The sequence below is a fragment of the Piliocolobus tephrosceles genome, chromosome 1, assembly GCF_002776525.5.
Source record: "Piliocolobus tephrosceles isolate RC106 chromosome 1, ASM277652v3, whole genome shotgun sequence".
Classification (NCBI taxonomy): domain Eukaryota; kingdom Metazoa; phylum Chordata; class Mammalia; order Primates; family Cercopithecidae; genus Piliocolobus; species Piliocolobus tephrosceles.
This window is the reverse complement of record NC_045434.1, coordinates 199367924-199392260: the sequence shown is the minus strand read 5'-3', so window position 1 is coordinate 199392260 and position 24337 is coordinate 199367924. Positions and strand designations below refer to the sequence as shown.

At 42.9% G+C, this 24337-nt stretch overlaps 1 protein-coding gene and 1 non-coding gene across 7 annotated transcripts in view; both read right to left on the bottom strand.

Moving 5' to 3' along the window:
• HNRNPR (heterogeneous nuclear ribonucleoprotein R) overlaps positions 1 to 20163 on the bottom strand; it is a 37340-nt gene extending 17177 nt beyond the window's left edge. For 2 of the 6 annotated variants that reach the window (XM_023219697.1, XM_023219700.1), the window contains exons 1-5: positions 19729 to 20163; positions 16367 to 16535; positions 13976 to 14094; positions 13239 to 13346; positions 9997 to 10110 (exon numbers count right to left, since the gene is read on the bottom strand). In XM_023219697.1, coding sequence (XP_023075465.1) covers positions 9997 to 10110; positions 13239 to 13346; positions 13976 to 14094; positions 16367 to 16523 — 498 coding nt within the window. In that variant the 5' untranslated portion in view covers positions 16524 to 16535; positions 19729 to 20163. The remainder of the gene's footprint in view (positions 1 to 9996; positions 10111 to 13238; positions 13347 to 13975; positions 14095 to 16366; positions 16536 to 19728) is intronic. The other 4 variants (XM_023219696.1, XM_023219698.1, XM_023219701.1 and 1 more) reach the window with 2 other exon arrangements.
• Positions 3139 to 3245, bottom strand: LOC111547833. The gene has a single exon (XR_002733252.1). It is a non-coding gene; the product is annotated as a U6 spliceosomal RNA (small nuclear RNA).
• Positions 20164 to 24337: the final 4174 nt, after the last annotated feature.

Genomic DNA, 24337 nt, shown 5'->3' with positions numbered 1-24337 from the left:
AAAAAAGCAACCTCAGTATTTTTCAGAAACTCCAGTGCTTCAATCTATTCCTTCCTCTATCCAGATATTAAATATTAAATTTTAAGGTATGGAAAAAATCTCTTCACCATTTGAAGAATTTCTGATCTTCAATTACAAATTATATAGGATTAAATTATAATATTCAATGACAAATTAAAAAGTATATAGTCAAAAATCCTCATTTGATACCAGATTATAATTTTCTTCAAGTTCCTCCAATGTAAGCAACATTAAAAGTGTTTTATGTTGGCCAGGCGCGGTGGCTCACGCCTGTAATACCAGCACTCTGGGAGGCTGAGGTGGGCGGATCATGAGGTCAGGAGATCGAGACCATCCTGGCTAACACGGTGAAACCCTGTCTCTACTAAAAATACTAAAAATACAAAACATGAGCCAGGCATGGTGGTAGGTGCCTGTAGTCCCAGCTACTCAGGAGGCTGAGGCAGGAGAATGGTGTGAACCCGGGAGGCGGAGCTTGCAGTGAGCCAAGACCACGCCACTGCACTCCAGCCTGGGCAACAGAGGGAGACTCCGTCTCAAAAAAATAAAATAAATAAAATATTTTAAAAAGTTTTATGTTAAAACATTTGTAATCCACAAAGTCTGAATGAGTAAAATTAGTATTTGCATGACAAGTTTTCTAGTGAAACTCATCTACATCACCATTTCACAGTCTGAAAAATAGCTGGAATAATAGGTAAATAATGAAGTAATAACAGCAATCCAATCCAAAATATGCCGACATTATTATGGACATTAAGTTTCTGAAGTTAAGCTCTACAACAGATGTACTATCTAGAGATAATCCTTTCCAAAATAATCAAGACTCACTTTCACTGCTATCTGGTAAAACCTGAGGAATTCTTTTGACTCCTTAGCATAATTCTCACACAATAGTTATTGCAATTCTTCTACCTCCTTAAGGTCCCCAATCCTCATTCACTAAACCTCATCCTAAGGATATCACCTGAGAAAGTCATTGGTTTCTTCATATTCTTACCTCTCACTATGTCTGCTTTCACTTCTATCGCACCTCAGAGAAAGAGATCTATCTCCTTTCTAAGGTTAACTCCTTAACCCCAATAAATAAGCCCATTTCTTCTTACAACTTTCTGGAAACAAGTGCGAACCGTTATTCCTTCAACTCTCATATTTTGCTTAATACCATCCTTCCCTTCCCACTGGTTCCTTCCTGTCTCCAAACAATCCAAAAACAAAATACAACAACACACCCCTCACTTTAGCTTGTATTATATTTATTTCCTTTCATTGATAAAGGTTTGGCTTGTTTTTGAGACTGGGTCTCATCTTGTCGCCCAGGCTGCAGCATAGCGGCATGATCATGGCTCACTACAGCCTCATACTCCCAGACTCAAGTAATCCTCCCACCTCAGCCTCGCAAGCAGTGGGGACCACAGGCTCTTGCCATTATGCCCAGCTAATATCTGGGGGTAGGGGTTGGGGGTAAAGAGAGGCTCTCGCTATGATGCCCAGGGTGGTCTCGAACTCCTGGGCTCAAGTGATCTTCCTGTTTTGGCCCTCCAAAGTGCTGGGATTACAGGCATGAGCCACTGCACCTGGCCTGTTTTGAACACACCATCTGTACGTTTTTTTTTCACTCACACAGTTATTATTTTCAACACATCTGCTACATGCTTAATACCGTGAAGCCAAAGAGAAGTATAAATAAGACATCTATGGCATCATGACAATTAGGGATACAAGATACTGTTATATGTGATTTAAGTGATGTCCCTGCAGAACCATCTTTCTAACAAAAACATACTCGGAAGAGCACACGCCATCTATGTTCTCTTTAACCCTCTATAATTGGCTTCTTCCTCTAACTCGAACTGTGTACCCAGATGTCACTAATAAACTTCTAATAACCAAATTCAAAAGTCTTTTTCCGGGCCGGGCACAGTGGCTTATGCCTGTAATCCCAGCACTTTGGGAGGAATCCCTGAGGTCAGGAGTTCAAGACCAGCCTGGCCAACATGGTAAAACCCCATCTCTACTAAAAATACAAAAATTGGGCAGGCATGGTGGCAGGCGCCTGTAATTCCAGCTACTTGGGAGGCTGAGGCAGGAGAATTGCTTGAACCTGGGAGGCGGAGATTGCAGCGAGCTGAGATCACGCCACTGCACTCCAGCCCGGGTGACAAGAGTGAAACTGTCTCAGGGAAAAAAAAAAAAAAAAAAAGGTCTTTTCCCCCTCAGTTCTCATCATCCTTGTGTTCTCTACAAGTATTAATACTGGTGATGCAACTACCACCATCAAAACTTTTCTTAAGTATTCAGAATACTTTACCAACCTCATTTTTGTACCTTGAAATCTGTGATGAAGACATGTTTGTAACAAATGATTTTTTCTAAAAATCAAAATGATTAAAACCCAGCCTTGCCAACTGGCTCCTCTGATTGCCCCCATCTACCTTTAGAAGACTATAATTTCTGTTTCTCTCCCCTCATAGCCCCCACCTCCAGGTGACTGAGGAACTACTTCTATAAACAGACATCGCAGACGTTTTCAATTCCTCCCATTATCACCCATATCCAATTAATCTTTTATTATTATTATTATACTTTAAGTTCTAGGGTACATGTACACAATGTGCAGGTTTATTACATATGCATACATGTGACATGCTGGTGTGCTGCACCCATTAATTCGTCATTTACCTTAGGTATATCTCCTAATGCTATCCCTCCCCCCTCCCCCCACCCCACAACAGGCCCCGGTGTGTGATGTTCCCCTTCCTGTGTCCAAGTGTTCTCATTCTTCAATTCCCACCTATGAGTGAGAACATACAGTGTTTGGTTTTTCGTCCTTGTGATAGTTTGCTGAGAATGATGGTTTCCAGCTTCATCCATGTCCCTACAAAGGACATGAACTCTTCCTTTTTTATGGCTGCATAGTATTCCATGGTATACATGTGCCACATTTTCTTAATCCAGTCTATCATTCATGGGCATATGAGTTGGTTCTAAGTCTTTGCTATTGTGAATAGTGCTACAATAAACATACGTGTGCATGTGTCTTTATAGCAGCATGATTTATAATCTTTTGGGTATATACCCAGTAATGGGATGGCTGGGTCAAATGGTATTTCTAGTAAAAATATGGAACGCTTCATGAATTTGTGTGTCATCCTTGCGCAGGGGCCATGCTAATCTTCTCTGTATAGTTCCAATTTTAGCATATGTGCTGCCGAAGCGAGCACCCAATTAATCTTTAAAGTACCTGCTTGAAGTTGCTCCATGTAAATAACTAGCCTATACAAACACATGGCTCCCGCCCTACTCAGAACTTGTATAATACAAATCTTTCATGAGACAAGGAATTAGACATACCTTGGACTCATGTGCCATATATTTTTCTAGATTTTAGAAATATAGTGACTACCACAGACAAAGTCTAGGCATTAATGAAGTTTATATTCTACTGAGAGAGACAGACAAAAATAAAAAAAGTAAACAATATGGGTCATGCATGGTGCTCATGTGTGCAATCCTAGCACTTTGGGAGGTCGAGGTGGGCAGATCACTTGAAGTCAGGAGTTTGAGACCAGCCTGGCTAATACGGTGAAACCCTTTCTGTAACTAAAAATTCAAAAATTAGCCAGGTATGGTGGCACAAGCCTGTAATCCCAGCTACTCGGGAGGCTAAGGCAGAAGAATCACTTGAACCAGGGAGGTGGAGGTTGCAGTGAGTGGAGATCATGCCATGGCACTCCAGCCTAGGCAACAGAGTGAGACTCTGTCTTAAATAAATAAATATATAGTGATTACATGATTTTAAGAGGTATTAAATGTTAAGAACAAGGAAAAAACAGGAAGAGGGGATAAATGATGGGGCTGTGTTTTCACTAGGAAGGCTTCCCTACAGGGGTAAATTTGAGCTGAGATCTAAGAGAAAATTAAGTACAAATCTGAGGAAGGTGAGGGGTCACTGTCTCATGCACTTTGGGAGGCCAAGGCAGAAGTATCACTTGAGGCCAGCCAGGAGTTCTAGACCAGCCTGAGAAACACAGCAAGACTCTGTTTCAAAAAAGAGAAGAAAAGAAAAAAAAATCTGAAGAAAGAGCATTCCAAGTTGAGGGAACAAGTACAAAAGGCTGTGAGAAGTGAGACGGGAGTACACTCAACATATCTGAAGAACAGCATACAGGCCAATGGCCAGAATGAAAGTGACAGTGGGTGGAAAACAGAGAACAGGGCCAGAGTAAGTTAAACCATGGTTAGGCATTTCTGCTCTCAGATGTGTTGGGAAGCCATCAGACAGTTTAATGCAGAAAAATGACTGGGTATGACTTATGTTCTAAAAGATACACTTCAGCAAGTGGGTAGAAAATGGATTGTATGGAGAAATAGGCTGACTAATCAGGTGAACAGGGCAATCGGGAAAAGAGATGAAAGTGGCTTGGTATAGTAGGGTGATAGCTATGCAGGTGATAAGAATGTGAGCAACAGTGAGTTTTCGGTTATATGCAATTCAAATGTACATTTTAGTTACCTTGAGCAAGTTTTGTTTCTGTTGTTGCTGTTTTTGAGATGCCATCTCGCTTTGTACCCCAGGCTGTAGTGCAGTGGCGCTATCTCAGCTCACTGCAACCTCTGCCTCCCGGATTCAAGCAATTCTCCTGTGTCGGCTTCCTGAGTAGCCGGGATTACAGGCATGTGCCACCATGCCTGGCTAATTTTTGTATTTTTAGTAGAGATGGGGTTTCACCATGTTGGCCAGGCTGGTCTCGAACTCCTGACCTCAAGTGATCTGCCAGCCTCAGCCTCCCAAAGTTTTGGGATTACAGGCATGAGTCACCGCACCTGGCCAAGTTTCTTAAGCAATGAGTCTCAACGTCCTCATGCGGGCTGGGCATGGTGACTCACACTTGTAAACTCAACGCTCAAGGAGGCCAAGGCGGGAGGACTGCTTGAGCCCAGAAGTTTGAAACCAGCCTGAGCAACAAAGCAAGACCCTGCCTCTATAAAAAATTTTAAAAATTGGCTCAGTGTTGTGCCATGTACCTGTAGTCCCAGTTACTTGGGAAGCTTAGGCATGAGGTTCCCCTAAGCCCAGAGTTTGAGGTTGCAGTGAGCTTCGACTGTGCCACTGTACTCCAGCCTGGGCAAGAGTGAGACCTTCTTTTTATAAATAAATAAATATAGAAGAAACATCAACAAATCTGTGGCCAATAAAGTCCCCAATACTATAGTCATGTGAGTTTGTGAAGAAACAGACCACGAATCAAAAACACTAGTTTATCTACGAAACAGGAATATCTTTATTTCAAGATCAATTTAACTTACGACCTAAAAAGAATTTAAAAGGCTAAAGTTTTCAAAAACTAATTCAGCACTGTTCCTTTTAAAGTTTTTAAGCTCAATTTTTAATTAACTAAAATGAAATAGGAATACTTTCCTTTTATTAACTTTTTAGTCCTGAGTCATTCTGGATCCATGTGAGCCCTTTCAGAGTAAGCACTCAGTCATCTTCAGGTAACCCTCCTCCCCTTTCAGAACTAACAGAATCTAGTGAATACCATAATAACACTTCTTTCTTCACTTATCAGCCATGAAGACCCAGAAAAAGTTTTAGCTGTCTACAATTTATCTATCAAGTACTTCAACAGTAATAAAGGAAGTAACCAAGTCATCCAACAGTCTTTTCTTTCTTTTTTTTTTTTTTTTTGAGACGGAGTCTCGCTCTGTCACCCAGGCTGGAGTGCAGTGGCCGGATCTCAGCTCACTGCAAGCTCTGCCCCCTTTTGAGACGAAGTACTTGCTCTGTCACCCAGGCTGGAGTACAGCGGCGCAGTAACAGCTCACTGTAGTCTTGACTGATCTTTTCACCTCAGCCTCCCAAGAAGCTGAGGCCACAGTTGTGCGCATGCTGCCAGGCCTGGCTAATTTTTTATTTTTTATAGAGACAGGGTCTCCCTATGTTAGCCAGGTTGGTCTCAAACACCTGAGTTCAAATGATTCTCCTGCCTCAAGCTTCCTGAAATGCTAGGATTACAAGCATGAGCCACCACACCCAGTCAACAGTCTTTTGGTTATCAATTAGGATTCCTACATTATCTAGCTCCTACTTACATTTGCTATCTTGCAAACGTATTAGTTTCTTACACATAATAAAATTCAGCTGCCACAAAGTCATATACTTTAGGTCTCTGTTAAATACACTGGGGTTCTTCACCACCATGAATAAGCCAAAGAATGAGATCTCAATCTACCATTTCTTTTCATTACTCTGCAAAACATCAGTGGTATACTCTGCAAACAGATAAGAATTTAATATATACAGTCATGACCTCCATGAATCCTGCTTATATTAATGGAAACAAATAAAAACAGAACTTGGCCAGGCGAGGTGGCTCACCTCTGTGATCTCAGCACTTTGGGAGGCTGACGCGGGTGGATCATGAGATCAAGAGTCTGAGACCAGACTGGCCAACATGGTGAAACCCTGTCTCTACTAAAAATACAAAAATTAGCTGGGCATGGTGGTGTGTGCTTGTAGTCCCAGCTACTTGGGAGGCTGAGGCAGGAGGATCTCTTGAACCTGGGAGGCAGAGGTGGCAGTGAATGATAGTGCCATTGCACTCCAGATTGGGCGACAGAGTGAGACTCCATCTCAAAAAAACAAAAACAAAAACAGAACTTGCTTCCCAAAGCAGCTTAACAATACTAGCTGAAGAATACAAAAATACTACAACTAAAAAATATATTTCAGCCGGGCGCGGTGGCTCAAGCCTGTAATACCAGCACTTTGGGAGGCCGAGACGGGCGGATCACGAGGTCAGGAGATCGAGACCATCCTGGCTAACATGGTGAAACCCCGTCTCTACTAAAAAATACAAAAAAACTAGCCGGGCGAGGTGGCGGGCGCCTGTAGTCCCAGCTACTTGGAAGGCTGAGGCAAGAGAATGGCGTAAACCCGGGAAGCGGAGCTTGCAGTGAGCTGAGATCCAGCCACTGCACTCCTGTCTGGGCGACAGAGCGAGACTCCATCTCAAAAAAAAAAAAAAAAAAAAAATGTATATATATATATACAATTTCAAAATTACTACCTATCATCCTTGTATATTTCTCATCTCAGAACACTTAGCACCAATGTCTGTTAATGGATGCTCATCTAATGGGTTAATTTACAGATTTTATCCAAAAATGAGATATCATAATCCTCTCATAATTTTAATACTGCACAGTCTCAGGCACTGACCTTAACTTCAACCTCCTCAATCAAGTCCTAAAAAGGTTTAATGATGACTGAAAGAAAATATAAAAGAACAAAAAACCAAACCTCACATCAAAAATCACAACAATTAAAACCAATTTATTACATCTACTAGCAACACATTAAAAATCTATTTTTCTTGAATTTTCAAAACTATCAACAAATACTTGCACAATCTCATGAAATCTAACTTTATGAGAGAAATCTGAAACTTTACACTAGGATTTTGCTGAAAGTAATCGCTTGACAGGAGTGGTTTTAGGCTAGTGATCTCATATAGGGATTTTGCTGGAATCATATCTGCTGTATATAACATTTAACATACAGAAGAATGCATCTTTCTTCTAAAGGAACAATGCAATCTGAGAGAATATATAGGTGTTTTACAATTAACATATCAACTATTTGTTTCAAATTGGTTATCTCCAAGTTTATTAGGCCAGGCATGGTGACTCACGCCTGTAATGCCAACACTTCGGGAGACCAAGGTGGGAAGATCAATTGAGCCCATGAGTTGGAGACCAGCTGGGCAACATAGGGAGACTCTGTCTCTACAAAAAATTAAAAAAACAAAATAGCTGGGCTTCACTTTGGGAGGCCGAGGCAAGAGGATCACCTGATGTCAGGAGTTCGAGACCAGCCTGACCAATAGGGAAAAACCTCTCCTCTACTAAAAATACTAAAAATACAAAATTAGCCAGGTGTGGTGGCAGATGCCTGTAATCCCAGCTACTGAGGCTGAGGTAGGAGAATCGCTTGAACCCGGAAGGCAGAGGTTGCAGTGAGCTGAGATTGCACCATTACACTCCAGCCTGGGCAACAAGAGCAAAACACAAAATAGCTGGGCTTGGTGGCATGAGTTTGTAGTCACAGCCACTGGGGAGGCTGAGGCAGGAAGGCTGCTTGAGTCAGGAGGAGTTTGAGGCTGCAGTGTGCTATGATCATACCACTGCACTCCAGCCTGGGTAACAGACTGTTTCTAAAAAAAAAGGTCACTCGTTTAACAGGTTACTTTTCAGCACATAGTTTTCTCCATTTGAAGGATTAGCAGGAGTTCGTGACTAGCCTGGCCAACTTGGCGTAACCCTGTCTCTACTAAAAATAGAAAAATTAGCCAGGCATGGTGGCGGGCGCCTGTAGTCCCAGCTACTCGGGAGGTTAAGGCAGGAGAATTGCTTGAATCTGGGAGGCAGAGGTTGCAGTGAGCTGAGATCGCACCATTGCACCGCAGCCTGGGCAACAAGAGTGAAACTCCGACTTGAAAGAAAAAAAAAGAAAGAAAAAGAAAAAGAGGAAAAGGAAAAGGAAGGAAGGGAGGGAGGGAGGAAGGGAGGGAAGGAGGGAGGGAGGGAAGGAGGGAGGGAGGAAGGGAGGGAGGGATTAGAACAGGCTAGCAATAAGACAATGGAAAAATCTTTATGAAGACACGGAGGAAGAGTTGCTTCTTTGTTCAAGTATGGACTAACATACTCAATCTTTTATCTGATTCCACATTCTTCCCTTGTGCAATCCACACCCATCAATAATATCTCTATGTAAATACTATGTCCCTTCTGAGCGATAGGTGAGGCAAGGGAGAGGATAAGCACAGTTCTAAATTATTGACATTAAAAAAAAAAAAAAAAGACCTTGGCCGGGCGCAGTGGCTCATGCCTCTAATCCCAGCACTTTGGGAGGTCGAGGCAGGTGGATCACCTGAGGTCACGAGTTCAAGACCAACCTGACCAACATCATGAAATCCTGTCTTTAGTAACTACAAAAAATTAGCCAGGTGTGGTGGTGCATGCCCGTAATCCCAGCTACTTGGGAGGTTGACGCAGGAGAATCGCTTGAACCTGGGAGGTGGAGGTTGCAGTGAGCCGAGATTGTACCATTGCACTCCAGCCTGGGCAACAAGAGCAAAACTTCCGTCTCAAAAAAACACAAAACAAAAAGAAAACAGAAACAAAAAAACCTGGTTGTGCACTGTGGCTCATGCCTGTAATCCCAGCACTTTGGGAAGTCAAGGCGGGAGGACTGCCTGTGTCCAGCAGTTCAAGACCAGCCTGGGCAACATAGTGAGACCTAGTCTCTACAGAAACAAAAACAATCCCCAAAAAGCAAAAACCAAAATAAAGCAGCCGGGTGTGGAGGCTCACGCCTGTAATCCCAGCACTTTGGGAGGCCAAGGAAGGTGGATAATTTGAGGTCAGGAGTTCAAGACCAGCCTGACCAAAATGGTGAAACTCCGTTTCTACTAAAAATACAAAATTAGCCAGGTGTGGTGGCGGGCACCTGTAATCCCAGCTACTTGGGAGGCTGAGGCAGGAGAATCACTTGAACCCAGGAGGCGGAGGTTGCAGTGAGCCGAGACTGTATCACTGCACTCCAGCCTGGGCAACAGCAGCGAAACTCCATCTCAGGGGCGGGGAAAAAAAAAAACAGAATAAAGCAATTGTGTCTTCCAAATAACTTTACTCCAAGTATCTAAAATGGTGTGTTGCTAGTAGCATGGTTTTAGCAACCTGTTCCAAGAACTCTGTATTATATTCCTATATAAAGTATTTGGGTATCTACCAGTCACAAGATTATCCATCCTCATCATGGCAGCAAAATACACATAGATATCTAAAAAATAACAACAGCTAAACTTTGAAAGGGATCAAGAATTTTCCCCCATCTGTACAGTATCTGCATAGTATATAAAACACTTTCCAAACTGGAAAGATCTTGGTAAACAGCTAAAGAACACTTACCTCTGTTCCAATTCCAGGTTGCACGCCAGAGTACACACTGTCTGGTGGAGGACCACCATACTTCCTCTGTCCTGTGGTTACATCCAGAGTATAACCAGTTCTCTCAAGCAAGGCCTAGAGATAATTATACATCTCTTTATACTTGAATACTAAATCTAACACACAAGCATCAGTATATTAATCTTTTCCAAAAAGTACTCCAACTTCCTAGGAGATATATTTTTATGGTTAGGTAACACAAAGTCAAAATTCACACTGGTTCCCCACACGTTTCTACTGGTGAGTCTTTTCAAATAAAATGTTCTCTATCCTTAAAAAAATAATTAAGCATTAAGTCTTACCTCCATGCAGCTTCTCTCATTTACTGTTACTCTCACATCCATTTCTTCCTACTGTCTTTCTTTTCTTTTTCTTTTTTTTTTTTTTGAGATGGAGTCTCACTCTGTTGCCCAGGCTGGAGTGCAGTGGCACCGTCTCGGCTCACTGCAACCTCTGCCTCCCGGGTCTAACCGATTCTCCTGTCTCAGCCTCCCAAATAGCTGGGATTACAGGCATGTACCACCACGCCCAGCTAATTTTTGTATTTTTAGTAGAGATGGGGTTTCAACATGTTGGCCAGGCTGGTCAGGAACTCCTGGCCTCAAGTGATCCACCTGTCTTGGCCTCCCAAAGTGCTAGGATTACAGGCACGAGCCACTGTGCCCAGCCCCCATTGTCTTTCTGGTGTACTTTTTTTTTTGAGACAGAGTCTTGTTCTGTCACCCAGGCCAGAGTGCAGTGGCGTGATCTCGGTTCACTGCAAACTCCGCCTCCCGGGTTCGTGCCATTCTCCTGCCTCAGTCTCCCAAGCAGCTGGGATTACAGGCATGGGACACCACACCTGGTTAATTTTTGCATTTTTAGTAGAGACGGGGTTTCACCATGTTAGTCAGGATGGTCTCGATCTCCTGACTTCGTGATTCGCCCACCTCAGCCTCCCAAAGTGCTGGGATTACAGGCGTGAGCCACTGTGTCCGGCCAGGTTTTTAAAATCACACGTTGTCAGAACGGCAAGAGACTTTAGATATCATCAAGTTCAGTGAACACTAGGATTCCACAGGGATGCATACCTTCGGCCTTCCATTCTTCTACCTTTGACTGAAACAGAGCCATAAATGTAATGTAAAACAGGGGCTCCCCGGCCGGGCGCGGTGGCTCAACCCTGTAATCCCAGCACTTTGCGAGGCCGAGATGGGTGGATCACGAGGTCAGGAGATCGAGACCATCCTGGCTAACACAGTGAAACCCCGTCTCTACTAAAAAATAGAAAAAACTAGCCGGGCGAGGTGGCGGGCGCCTGTAGTCCCAGCTACTCGGGAGGTTGAGGCAGGAGAATGGCGTAAACCCGGGAGGCGGAGCTTGCAGTGAGCTGAGATCCGGCCACTGCACTCCAGCCTGGGCGACAGAGCAAGACTCCGTCTCAAAAAAAAAAAAAAAAAAAACAGGGGTTCCCCCACCCCTAGGCCACAGACCCATACTGGTCCGTGGCCTGTTAGCAACCAGGCTGCATAGCAGGAGGTGAGTGGTGGACAAGTGAGAACAAAGCTTCATCTGTATTTACAGCTGCTCCTCATCCTCCCTATCGCTGGCATTACTGCCTGAGCTGTGAGCTCCGCCTCCTGTCCGATCAGCAACCACATCAGATTCTCATAGGAGCGTGAACCCTATCGTGAACTGCGCATACAAGGGATCTAGGTTGCATGCTCCTTATGAGAATCTAATGCCTGAAGATCTGTCACTACCTCCCAGTATGCCCAGATGGGACCATCTAGTTGCAGGAAAACAAGCTCAGGGATCCCACTAATTCTACACTATGGTGAGTTGTATGATTATTTCGTTACATATTACAATGTAATAATAATAGAAATAATAATAATAATAGAAATAACTTCAACACCAAATAACTATTTCTAATCAAAAAGTCTATCACAGGCCAGGCACGGTGGCTCATTATAGCATGTGAGTGCTATAATCCCAGCACTTTGGGAGCGTGAGATGGGCAGATCCCCCAAGGTCAGGAGTTCGAGACCAGCCTGGCTAACACAGTGAAACCCCGACTCTACCAAAAAATAAAAAAAAAAAAATCAGCTGGGTGTGGTGGCGCACACCTGTAGTCCCAGCTACTCAGGAGGCTGAGGCAGGAGAATCGCTTGAACCCAGGAGACGGAGGTTGAAGTGAGCTGAAATGGTGCTACTGCACTCCAGCCTGGGCCACAGAATAAGACTCTGTCTCAAAAAAAAAAAAGTATATCACTATAGCAAGACACGAACATCCATTTAACTAACGAATTAGGTTCACTGGTCTTTCATTAAAAGCTGTATATATACCTTTCAAAGCTGTTTATCTAAGTAATAAAATGGTAATAATACTAACGGTTCACTGTTACATAGTTCTTGCTACATTCCAGGCATTATTCTAAGTGCTTTATGTTAATTCATTTATTCCTTATAATAACTCTGTGAGGTAGTCACTATTACTATTCCCATTTTACAAATAAAGAAACTGAGGTAACTGAGGTAACTAAAAATTCAAAGGAGGAAAGCAGTTGTAACAACACCTTTTTATCAAGAGAAAAGAAACAAAGTGGCTGGAAAATAACTGAACCAAGAGACATTACTGGATCAATCCAAGAAACTACCAGCAGAAGCATCAATAAATATATGTCATTCATCACCACAAAACAGGGAATGAGGAAGAGCATGAATTAGGGCTTTTCATTAAACATGCAATTGAGTGCTGACCCCCAAAATTATCCTTCTTATGTAATTCCTCTAAATTATTTCACTTCTAAACACCAGTTTTAAAAAGTGAACCTTTCAGCTGGGCGTGGTGGCTCACGTCTGTAATCCCAGCACTTTGAAAGGCCGAGGTGGGCGAATCACAAAGTCAGGAGATAGAGACCAATCTGGCCAACATGGTGAAACCCTGTCTCTCCTAAAAATACAAAAAATTAGCCAGGTGTGGCGGTGCATGCCTGTAATCCCAGCTACTCGGGAGGCTGAGGCAGGAGAATGGTGTGAACCCGGGAGGTAGAGCTTGCAGTGAGCCAAGACTGCGCTACTGCACTCCAGCCTGGGCGACACAGCAAGACTCCGTCTCAAAAAAAAAAAAAAAAAGTGAAACTTTCTAGGAAACATGGAAAGAAGCATTTGACCTCATCATTAAATGCAATTTCATTACAACTACCCAAGTCAGGTTTTACCTTGATCTTTGCTTCATCAGGTCCCTTTGTGGACTCTTGCACCTTGCTCCCCTGTTTCTCTCTCTGCCTGTAGGTCTTCATAACTCCACATAAAAATGCACTTTTGTTCTAGAACAGACAAGTAATTCAATAAAAAGAATCACCAAAAATCTTTGAAGGATCAGATACATAATTAAATATAAATTTCAGAAAACCAGGATTTTAACAAAATATTCACTGATTCATTCAACAAGTATTTGCTGAGTGGTTACTATGTGCCAGAGACTGGAGCAGACAGCAGTAAGGCAGTATAGACCTCAGGGAGCTTACCTTCTACCCTGGGAAAACATAGTCTTCCATTTGTTATGTGACTGCATCTAGACTGTCTTTGCCAGATGTCTGAAACTATTCCTCCCACCTACATTCTCCTCCAAGGTAACAAAACAGGATCAAATAACCCCCAAATGTTAAAAAGCTGAGTAACATGTAAAAACCTATAGTAACAACCATCAAAACTTGGCTTTAATTTTAAGTTTTTAAAATAACTCACTGCACAAGGGGGTGGGAGGAAACTTTTGCTTTATACTTGTGCTTCTGAAACTCTGCCACAAGTAGATCTTTCTTTCCTTTAAACTAATTTTTTAAAAGAAGAGGTAGTCACAAACAAAAAACACCACTTCTCCACAGGAAAAAAAAGTAACAGTAAAATAATCTCAGATCACTAATTGTTCAAAGACATTTCTGAGTAATGACCTTACCTGAACATGTGATAAGTCACTTTCCTTAAACTGCTGTAGTACAGACAGAGCTCCTTCTTCATTAAATTCCCTGAGAGCATCAATTGCTCTTTCATCAAGATCGACATAAGCTACCAATCCTAAAAATTAAATTGAAAAGGGGTAACGTTATTGCAACAAAAGGGGTAATCTAAGCTCTACTGATGTTTAATCAAGAATTGGTATATACAATATGATCACTAACAAACTATATTTTCATTTAACTATATGCATATACACAGCTATCCAAATATTACATAGAAAGGTCCAGTACAAATATGAAAATAAAGACAAAATGTCAACAACCAAAAGCATGAATTTCAATCTCCATATCCACAAACCGCGCCCCCACCCCCCCCAATCCTAATATCCATTTCCCACTCCCCCAAAGGTACAAGTCTTGAAGGTTAAATCTGACGTACATACTGTATTACAGATTATGCATTAATATAACAAATTTTGGTTTATATTAGAGTGATAAGAATACACTGTATTTTCCAAGGATAAACCTTCAGATTACAGACGGTTACAGTTGATGCTAACCACATAAGAGGTGGAGGAAAATGTGAAAACAAATTTTACTAAGTAATTCTTTCCACTCTCCAAAAAGTGTCAAAAGACTTTCTCTCCTGAACACCAAAGATAAACCGAAAAGCATTTGTTTATCTGATCATCCACTTTGCTGCAGTCAGAATGAGGAAAGGCATAATTTTAAACTTCTACAAATGCAAATGCAGCTTGATTAATCAATTCTGAAAGTCATACTTTAAGGCATTCTTTGTTTTTCTGAAGTGATAAGCTGAGATTTAAAAGATGTTGTGGCATTCACACTGACTGTCAAGAATGACAATCTTTTTCAAATGGCAATATAGACTTTATGGACTTACAAGTAAACTCGACAGAAAATATATACACTGCATTTCATATATGTAGTATATTCAACTGCACACAGAACATCTACTAAGTTTAAAAGATAATTTCTTAAGTCTGTTAAGTTTATGTCATATTTATATACATGGAATGTATTTCAGAATTGATCCAATGTAAAAATGGAAGTATTTTGTAGATTAAAACCCCCAAGTTCATATGAACATGAAAAGTGACTCCATTTTGATAAAGCCAAAAAGAACTTTATTCCATATAGTAAATTTTAAATAAATGTAATGCCACTTCCAAAGTTACTTTTTTAAAAAGTTGCCATGATTTGTTACAAAAGCTCAAAATGAGCATGTGTAAATAACTGGAGTTGCCTTACTTGAATATTCCATACCACCACCCAAAGCCACAACTCAGGACACCCATCAATCCATTTTGTCAAACCAAGCCTACGACCAAACCATCAGCCTCTTACCGATAACAAAACACTCTACAAGAGAGCATCTCTAAGCAGATCACTGCCAATTCTCTATGGCAGAATGTCACAGAAAGTTCCTGAGGACTGATTTTCAAATAAGACCATGACCCAGGAGTCATTTTTATAAGTCATTTTAATGTCTAAAATTATACTAAGCTTCCCAGATTTAAAAATTTTTTAAGGACAAAAAAAAAAAAACCCAGCTATTTGTTACTACTGTACTTAAGACACATTTGTGAGTGAGACAATTCAATTATCTCTCAGAATCTGAATAGGCACACACAACACAGAGGAAGAAAGTTTCCATCTATGTCCCCAAAGGAGGAGGACACATTTATTTATGAACAACACTCCCTAAGGGTAAATATTTCTCTCCCTCTTTAAAACTTCAAACCACTTACAGCCAACCATATTAAGATGTTCAAATTTGCTTAAGCACTTAACCATGGCACTTCTGGATTAAAAAAAAAAAAAAAAAAAAAAAAAAAGCAGCTGTTACAAACCAAACACTTTCAAATTATGGAGAGATGTGGATTTCTATTAGAAACTAGACAAGCCACAAACTCTCAAGGAGTCTGACATTTATTATGGTTTCAGACGATACAGTCTAACTATCATCTTATTATGCCACCTAATCAGACCTAAGCTGATTTAACAATCACTTTAAGAAGCTAAAAGTAGAAAAGTAAAAGCAAAATGATGACTGATTTCGATTAAGAAAAAAATGTAAAATTTGGTATGCAGAAACATACATTTTAATGGGTGGTAAATCTAAGACAAACTGATGTGCTGTTCTGAAACAACTAAGACTGCATATTCAACACTAAGAAGGCTTCAAAATAATGAAATAAGGAGTATCAAAGTCAAACCCAATATGACTTCAATGAAGGGAAAGTAACAAACATTCAGCTCTACAGATCAGAAACAATAAGTATTATTTAACCTTAAAAATCTATAAAATTCAAAGTGGTTTGCCCTCACTTTCATAACCAGTCAGAAACAAGAAATGCATATTATACCTGTCTGAAATATTTCATCAAGTCTTTCTGCCACCTTCTGTGGGAGGCCTGCCTCTATCAGTGTCTTGTAGTGTTCTGTGTGAGTTACACTGGAAGTATCCATTGGTTCTTCCTCTTCTTTTAACTGTACCGCATTACCATTCACCTGATTAGCCATTTTATTATGCTGCTGGAAAAAATTCAGGAGCTATATTACATTAAGCCAGAAATAACTAGTTTGTAGGACAATGCATGATTTATCTAAACTAATTTGTATACATGCTGCTAATAACCTCTATCAAAATAATTTATTCCTCCTGTGATGTATCTGACCTAAATTGGCAATAATAATCCTGTGAAACCATAGAAAATGTACATGGAAGCATTAGATCTTTAAGGAACTTCATGTACACTGGGTAAAATAAAGGCTTTAATTTACTGAAGGCAGAACTGCTGATTAACAAAAGCAGCTGTTGTGTCCTGGTAAAAAGATCAAAATCACTACAAAATCCTAAAAGCCCCTCAGCTCTCAGGTCTTACACAGTTTTAAAAAGTTTTGGTTTAAAAACAGAATGAACACCCACAGACCACTTAATCAAGATTTAAGGACTTTCAAATTTTCCTGGCTCTGCTTCAAATACAGTATCGGTGTGAAATAAGTGCCCTGTTTTCTCTAGTTCAACATGGTGGTGGTTTGGGTTTTCTCCACCTAACTTAACACAAAATGAAAACAAAAAAAAAAAAAAACCAACTTGACATTAATTTTTGTTCTAAGATTAATTCGCTATTCCCATTCACAGATTTAAAAGAAAAAATGACCAAGTTTAAAAGCGAAACAATTGTTTTAAGTCCACATAAAACACTAAGTGAGCTATAGTTCAGGTTGCTTCTTAAAAAAAAAAAAAAAAAGTACATGTTGAAATTTTCGTTATCACTAAAATAAAGATGTAAAAACATACTGAAGAATAGACAACTTCTTCCAAATATTTCAAAAAACGTTACCTAATTAGGCTAAACTTCAGCCAGATTTCTCAGATTAACCTACCAAAAATAATTTTGTACATTCAGCTTGTAGGTAATGCTGAAATGGACTGATTCCCTGAAGAGAGAGAGTAAATAATAAACCATACAAGGCCAGTCTGTATACTGCCTCAAAAGACAGGGAATTAAAGTGCATTTGTCTGTGGTGAAATTATAATGTGATGAAGATAATAGGCAGCAGAACAAGACATTGCAACACATACTAAATAAAAGACATAAAGGTAGATCTCAAGAAAAAGCCTACTTTTCTTGATGAAACTCAAGACACCTAGTCATCTATAAAGAAAATAAAAGTCTCCTACAAAGTACTAAGACACATAAGATAACCACACTTCCAGACAGCTTATCGAACACTGTGCAAATGCACCAGGTGCAGTCTTCTGGCTTAAAACAACTTCTTTTCATTTCAGAGTCCACTGATATTTAGTTGAAGTTGATGAAAGAGGGAGGAAGACCAAGAAGGGAAGGAGGTAATAATACAGAGTAGGAAGAAGAAAGGAAAATGCAAAGGGTTACTCTGGAAATGAGATAACATGACTCCTCACAATTACAAAACACTATTAAGACTCGATAGCCCTTAATAGACGCAGACTGTGGTTAAATTCTGGGTGGATGTTTCTCAAGGCAAGCTTCAAATTCTGATGAACTAGCAAAAACGGAAACATTCGAAACTGTCACACTTTTGATCAAGAAACTGTACTGTGTGAGATGAATACGTTTATTGATTAACACAACCTATTTCTATAAAGATGCATCCTAAACCCAAAATCTCCTTGCGAACATATAGTTCTGTTTTCCCATGCTCCCCCATCCCCACATACTACCTTAAGATCATCAGAACTCAAAAGTTCTCAGTATCACAAGACCCTTACAGCATTGCACCTAGGAATACTATTAGTCACAGAAAAGAGGCAAATTTTTAACCGAATAGTTCAATGAACATCTGTTAATGTGGGGTTTTTAAGTATGTGTAAAGCAAAAAGACAAGTTGTGTATTAAGCACAAGACAGAAATATTTATGCCTACCATATCATTGCAAAGGCTCTACAAGTTGATATTGAAATTGGTTAAATTTTTCAAAAAAAGTTTGTAAATTTTAACAAAAAAAGTAAAATAATTAGATTCCAGAAAATAAAACTTTTGGATCAAGAAAAGCCCTCTCTCTTCAAGCCAAATACAAAGTGCTCATTTTAAAAAGACTTTTTATGTCATATGAGACCATTTGAAACGCATGTCAATTCAACACAATGCCACACAGCCAAACCATATTTCTGGATGCAGCAAATATACTAATGTGACGGGAGTCATTTGATCTAAACATTTTTGCAAAAAAAGGAGACATTTAAAGATTTCAAAGGGCTGCTGGGAAATTCGGGATGTCAGCACTAACGCCTCCCTGACTTTTTCTGAACCTCTCTGTGCAAATTCTTCATATTAAGAGACGGGCTTTAAAAGAACCAACGAAATGAGACTAACGGTTATCTCATGGCTTAGCAGTGTCGAGCTCTCATCCTACGACTGACTCATGAGACATCAATTCAGCCACTTGAGGACTGCAAAAATCTCAAACAGGTAGTGTGAAAGGACTGAACCTTCCAAGAATCCCTGGGCTTTTTAAAAATTTTGGCAATACGGTTACTACCGTATAAGAAAAAGGATCGCCTTTCCAATTTGGTGCGCCTCTGACAGTCTCAGAATTATCCATTTCAGGCGCCGCTTGGAGCCTAAGTTCCACGGCCTCTAGTAGTCATTTTTTCCTTCAAATCTCAGCCCGCGGCATGCAGAATGTGGGAGGGGAGGGAGGCTTCCCACACAAATCGGCCTTTTGGTTTCTGCTCACACAAAACTTTTCTCCCGGCTCAGATAACCCTGGGATTTGCACCCCGCCTTCCGCCCCCCACCCCCACCCCCTCAGGCCCGTCCGGATCATCAGCACATCCCACTCGGGCTAGGCCGGCCGCGGCGGGAGCGAAGCGGCTCCGGCGGGGAGAAGCGGCAGGGCCGCGGGCGCCTCAGGCCCTTCGCGGGGTCCGGCCGCATGGAGCAGCGGGCGGAGGCGGGAAAAGCACGGCCCGCCCCGGCAGGCCGCGCGGAGAGCGCCAGGCGGGCCGGACCGCGGGCTGGAGGGGCGGGGGGAGGAAGAGCGAGGGCGAGAGGCGTCTCGGCCGGGCTAGGCCCACAGCCGCGCGGCCGAACTAGACCAAAGCCGCCCCCAGCCCGTCCCCACCCCCACCCTGGGGCTTCGGAGCGCAAACGAAACGGGACCAGGCGCGGAGCCCGGGCTGAGTTGGGTCGGATCGGGGCTCCCGGCCCCTCCCCCCACGGGCCGGCGCGAGACTCACCAGGGCAGAGCGGGGGCCGGCGGCCGGGCCCGTGAGAATCAGCGCGAGGCGCTTTGAAAACGACTAGAAATGGCGCGCGCGCCACCCCCTCCCCCCCCTCATGGACAGAGACGCGATCCCGGCAGCACGCGGGGTTTCCCGGAACTGCTTCCAGGGACTCCGAGCTGCGGGGCAATCGCTTGGCGAGGCGGCTTGACAGGCAGCTCAGATGACCAATAGTATCGAGGCAAAACGGACCACGCCGGACGACTCGAGAGCCAATCGATGAAGTTGTCGGTTGAACCAATGAGGGTGCTCAGCGCCGCTGGCTGGGGCGCCTCCGAGGCGGGGGCAGGCACACAAAGGGGTCTGTGGTGGAAGCCCTTGGTGGCGGCGAGGCTTGGGGGCACCGGGTCCTGGGTGGACGAAGCTCCTCCTTCTTCGTCTGCCGCCGATGCGAGGCCGAAAATCTAGGCCTCGCGCCGCGTGGCCGCATCCGGAGCCCCGCCCCCTACAGTCAGCGTTGGCCCCGCTCCGCCATGGCGCTCGCGTCCCGCCACCGACCGCGCTTAGCCCCCGAGTCCTCCCTCGCACCCCCACGGCCGGCGTTCGCCCCAGACACGCCCATAGCCACGCGTTCGGGCCTCTTTCGGTCATCTTTTCGCCTCTAGTGAGCACACAATTTAAGAATGATTTGGCTCGTCATTTTGCTGAGGATTTTGTCTAGATACTCTTTCCTTGGAACGATCGGAAAAATGCCTCTTTCCCTCCCTGGCTGCCGTCCACACATCGTTGGTGGCAGACTGTGAGGGAAATCGTTAAAATGACTCAAGAGCAATGTATAACACAAGCGATAGAGCAGGAACCTTTTTCCCACAGGGTTTGAAGCTACTTGATATTCATAAAATAAAGCAGATATATCCATCTCTGAAGCCAAAAGAGCCATGCAGGGGAAAGGGGTAATTCCCAAAGGACACTAATTCTTGCTAGTCCTAAACCTATTTCTCACCTGCTATTCCTACTGATTTATTCCCTGTCCTTAGTCCAAACCTGTTCCGTCTCACAGAAACCTTCCGAACTCACTTCTGTGGTGCCAGCCCTTTTTTTCCCAACCCCAGACTGCAATGCCCACCAAGTTAAATCTCTGGGTAGATCCAAGTTTTGTGTTATGGGGTGTGAAACTTACAGAAATGCCAGGAGTCTTAGGCTGGGCGCGGTGGCTCAAGCCTGTAATTCCAGCACTTTGGGAGGCCGAGGTGGACAATCACTTCAGCCCAGGGGTTCGAGAGCAGCCTGGCCAACATGGTGAAACCCCGTCTCTACTAAAAATACAAAAATTAGCCGAGCGTGGTGGCGCATGCGTATAATTCCAACTACTTTGGGAGGCTGAGACAGGAGAATCGCTTGAACCAGGGAGGTGGAGGTTGCAGGTGGAGTGCGCCATTGCACTCCAGCCTGGGCGACAAGAGCGAAACTCCTTCTAGAAAGAAAGAGGGAGGGAGGGAGAGAGGGAGGAAAAAGGAAAGGAAATGAAAAGAAAGAAGGAAAGAAAGAAAGAGAAATGTTGGGAGTCTTTAAGAAAAATCATATTAAATGACTAATACAAATTTAGGAACAGAGTCTTGGAAGGGCATTGTAAAAGTGAGGGAGGACCCCGAAGCTTAACTTTTTTTTTAATAGAGACACAGGAAGTGCGGAGGGAATCTAGCTATGTTGCCCAGGCCTGTCTTGAACTGGCCTCGAGCGACTCTTCTGCTTCGGCCTCCCAAAATGCTGAGATTACAGGCACCCAGCCTGAAGCTTAAATTTTACTAGCTTCACATAAATCTGCCTCTAGCACCATAATTCTTAACCTATTTTGTGCCATTTGGAAGTCTGGTAAAAGTTATGAATATCTTCTCAGTTTTTAAAGACATAAAATACATAGCAATACAAAAGAAACCATTTATATTGAAATACAATTAGGAAATATACTTTAAAACACGTTCATGGTATAGTAAGCTTTTACTTTTATTTTTATTTATTTATTCATTTATTTGAGACGAAGTCTCACTGTCCCCCAGGCTGGAGTGCAGTGGCACAATCTCGGCTCACTGCAAGCTCCGCCTCCCGGATTCACGCCATTCTCCTACCTCAGCCTCCCAAGTAGCTGGGACTACAGGCGCCCGCAACCACGCCCGGCTATTTTTTGTAATTTTAATAGAGACAGGGTTTCACCGTATTAGGCAGGATGGTCTCGATCTCCTGACCTCGTGAGCCGTCCGCCTCGGAGAAGTGCTGGGATTACAGGCGTGAGCCACCGCGCCGGGCCCAGCTTTTACTTTTTAATTTTTTTGTTTGTTTGTTTTTTAAAGATGGGCTCCCTTTATCACCCAGGCTGGAGTGCAATGGTGCAATCTGGGCTCATGGCAACCTCTGCCTCCAGGGCTCAAGCGATCCTCTGACCTCAGCTTCCCTAGTGGCTTGTAGGAACTGCAAGCACTGGCCACTGCTCTGGGCTAATTGTTGCCTTTTTTTTTTTTTTTTTTTTTTTTGCAGAGATGGGTTTCACCTTGTTACCCAGGCAGGAACTTTTTCTTTGTTAACACAATAACTATTAAGATCTTAGAGCAGGTCTAATAACTACAGAAATTGTAAAGTGATATTTCAAGAAATCCATGACAGTAATAAAGTGATATGAAAATGATTTCTATTAGTGACAAGGGGAAAGGTATTACTAATTCTACTGTGATATGTTATCTACATTCATAATGGGGAAAAATGCTAAATTTCAGTTAGATATTAAAGAAAACAAAGATGTTATTTTTTTCCCCCATCCAAGTTAAAGTACTCCTTACTTCCATTCAGAGACTCCTTTAAGTCCATAGATGAGAACCCATGAGCCAGATATGTAATTTTTTTTTTTTTTCTTGAGACACAGTCTCACTCTGTGGCCCATACTGGAGAGCAGTGGTGCAATTTCAGCTCAATGCAACTTCCACCTCCCGGGTTCAAGTGATTCTCCTGCCTCAGCCTCCCAAGTAGCTGGAATTACAGGTGCCTGCCATGACATCTGGCTAATTTTTGTATTTTTAGTAGAGACGGGGTTTCACCATGTTGTCCAGGCTGGTCTCAAACTCCTGACCTCAAGCGATCCGCCCACCTCGGCCTCCCAAAGTGTTGGGATTACAGGTGTGAGCCACTGCACCTGGCCTAAATGTGTAATTTGAAATGATTCTATCACCCAGTATTTTCTGGGATAATATTTCAAATGTTCTGCTATGTAGTCATCAAAGGTACACTCCACATTTCAGACCTTATATCCTCATGAATTCAACACTCTACAAGTATGTATTGCATGCCTCTATATAAAAATCATGGAGTTGGCCAGCACGGTGGCTCACGCCTGTGGTCCCAACACTTTGGGAGGCCAAGGCAGGCAGATCACCTGAGGTCGGGAGTTCAAGATCAGCCTGACCAACATGGAGAAACCGGGTCTCTACTAAAAATACAAAAATTAGCTGGGCATGGTGGCACATGCCTGTAATCCCAGCTACTCGGGAGGCTGAGGCAGGAGAATCACTTGAACCTGGGAGGCAGAAGTTGCGGTGAGCCGCGATCACACCACTGCACTCCAGCCTGGGCAACAAGAGTGAAAACTCCTTCTCAAAAAAAAAAAAGAGAGACCGGGCGCGGTAGCTCAAGCCTGTAATCCCAGCACTTTGGGAGGCTGAGATGGGCGGATCACGAGGTCAGGAGATCGAGACCATCCTGGCTAACACTGTGAAACCTCGTCTCTACTAAAAAAATACAAAAAACTAGCCGGGCGTGGCGGCGGGCGCTTGTAGTCCCAGCTACTCGGGAGGCTGAGGCTGGAGAATGGCTTAAACCCGGGAGGCGGAGCTTGCAGTGAGCTGAGATCCGGCCACTGCACTCCAGCCTGGGCGACAGAGCGAGACTCCGTCTCAAAAAAAAAGGAAAAAAGAAAGAAAGAAAAAATAAAATATTGGAGTTAAGAGTAGGGAAAGCCGGGCGCGGTGGCTCATGCCTGTAATTCTAGCACTTTGAGAGACTGAGGCAGGTGGATCACGTAGTCAAGAGATCTAGACAATCCTGGCCAATATGGTGAAACCCCATCTCTACTAAAAATACAAAAATTAGCTGGGTGTGGTGGCTCACATCTGTAGTCCCAGCTATTCAGGAGGCTGAGGCAGTAGAATCACTTGAACCCAGGAGGTGGAGGTTGCAGTGAGCCAAGATCACGCCACTGCATTCCAGCCTGGCTACAGAGTAAGACTCTGTCTCAAAAAAAAAAAAAGCCAGGCGCGGTGGCTCATGCCTGTAATCCCACTACTTTGGGATGCTCAGGCTGGAGGATTGTTTGTGTTCAGGTGTTCAAGACCAACCCAGGCAACATGCTGAAACCCCGTCCTAACAAAAGTTGCAAAAATTAGCCGGCTGTGGTGGCACATACCTGTAGTACCAGCTACCCAGGAGGCTGAGGTAGGAGGATCACTTGAGCCTGGGAGGTGGAGGTTGCAGTGAGCAAGTGAATGCACCACTGCACTCCAGCCTGGGCAACAGAATGAGATCCTATCTTTAAAAAATAATAAATAAATAAATAAATAAATAAATAAATAAATAAATAAAT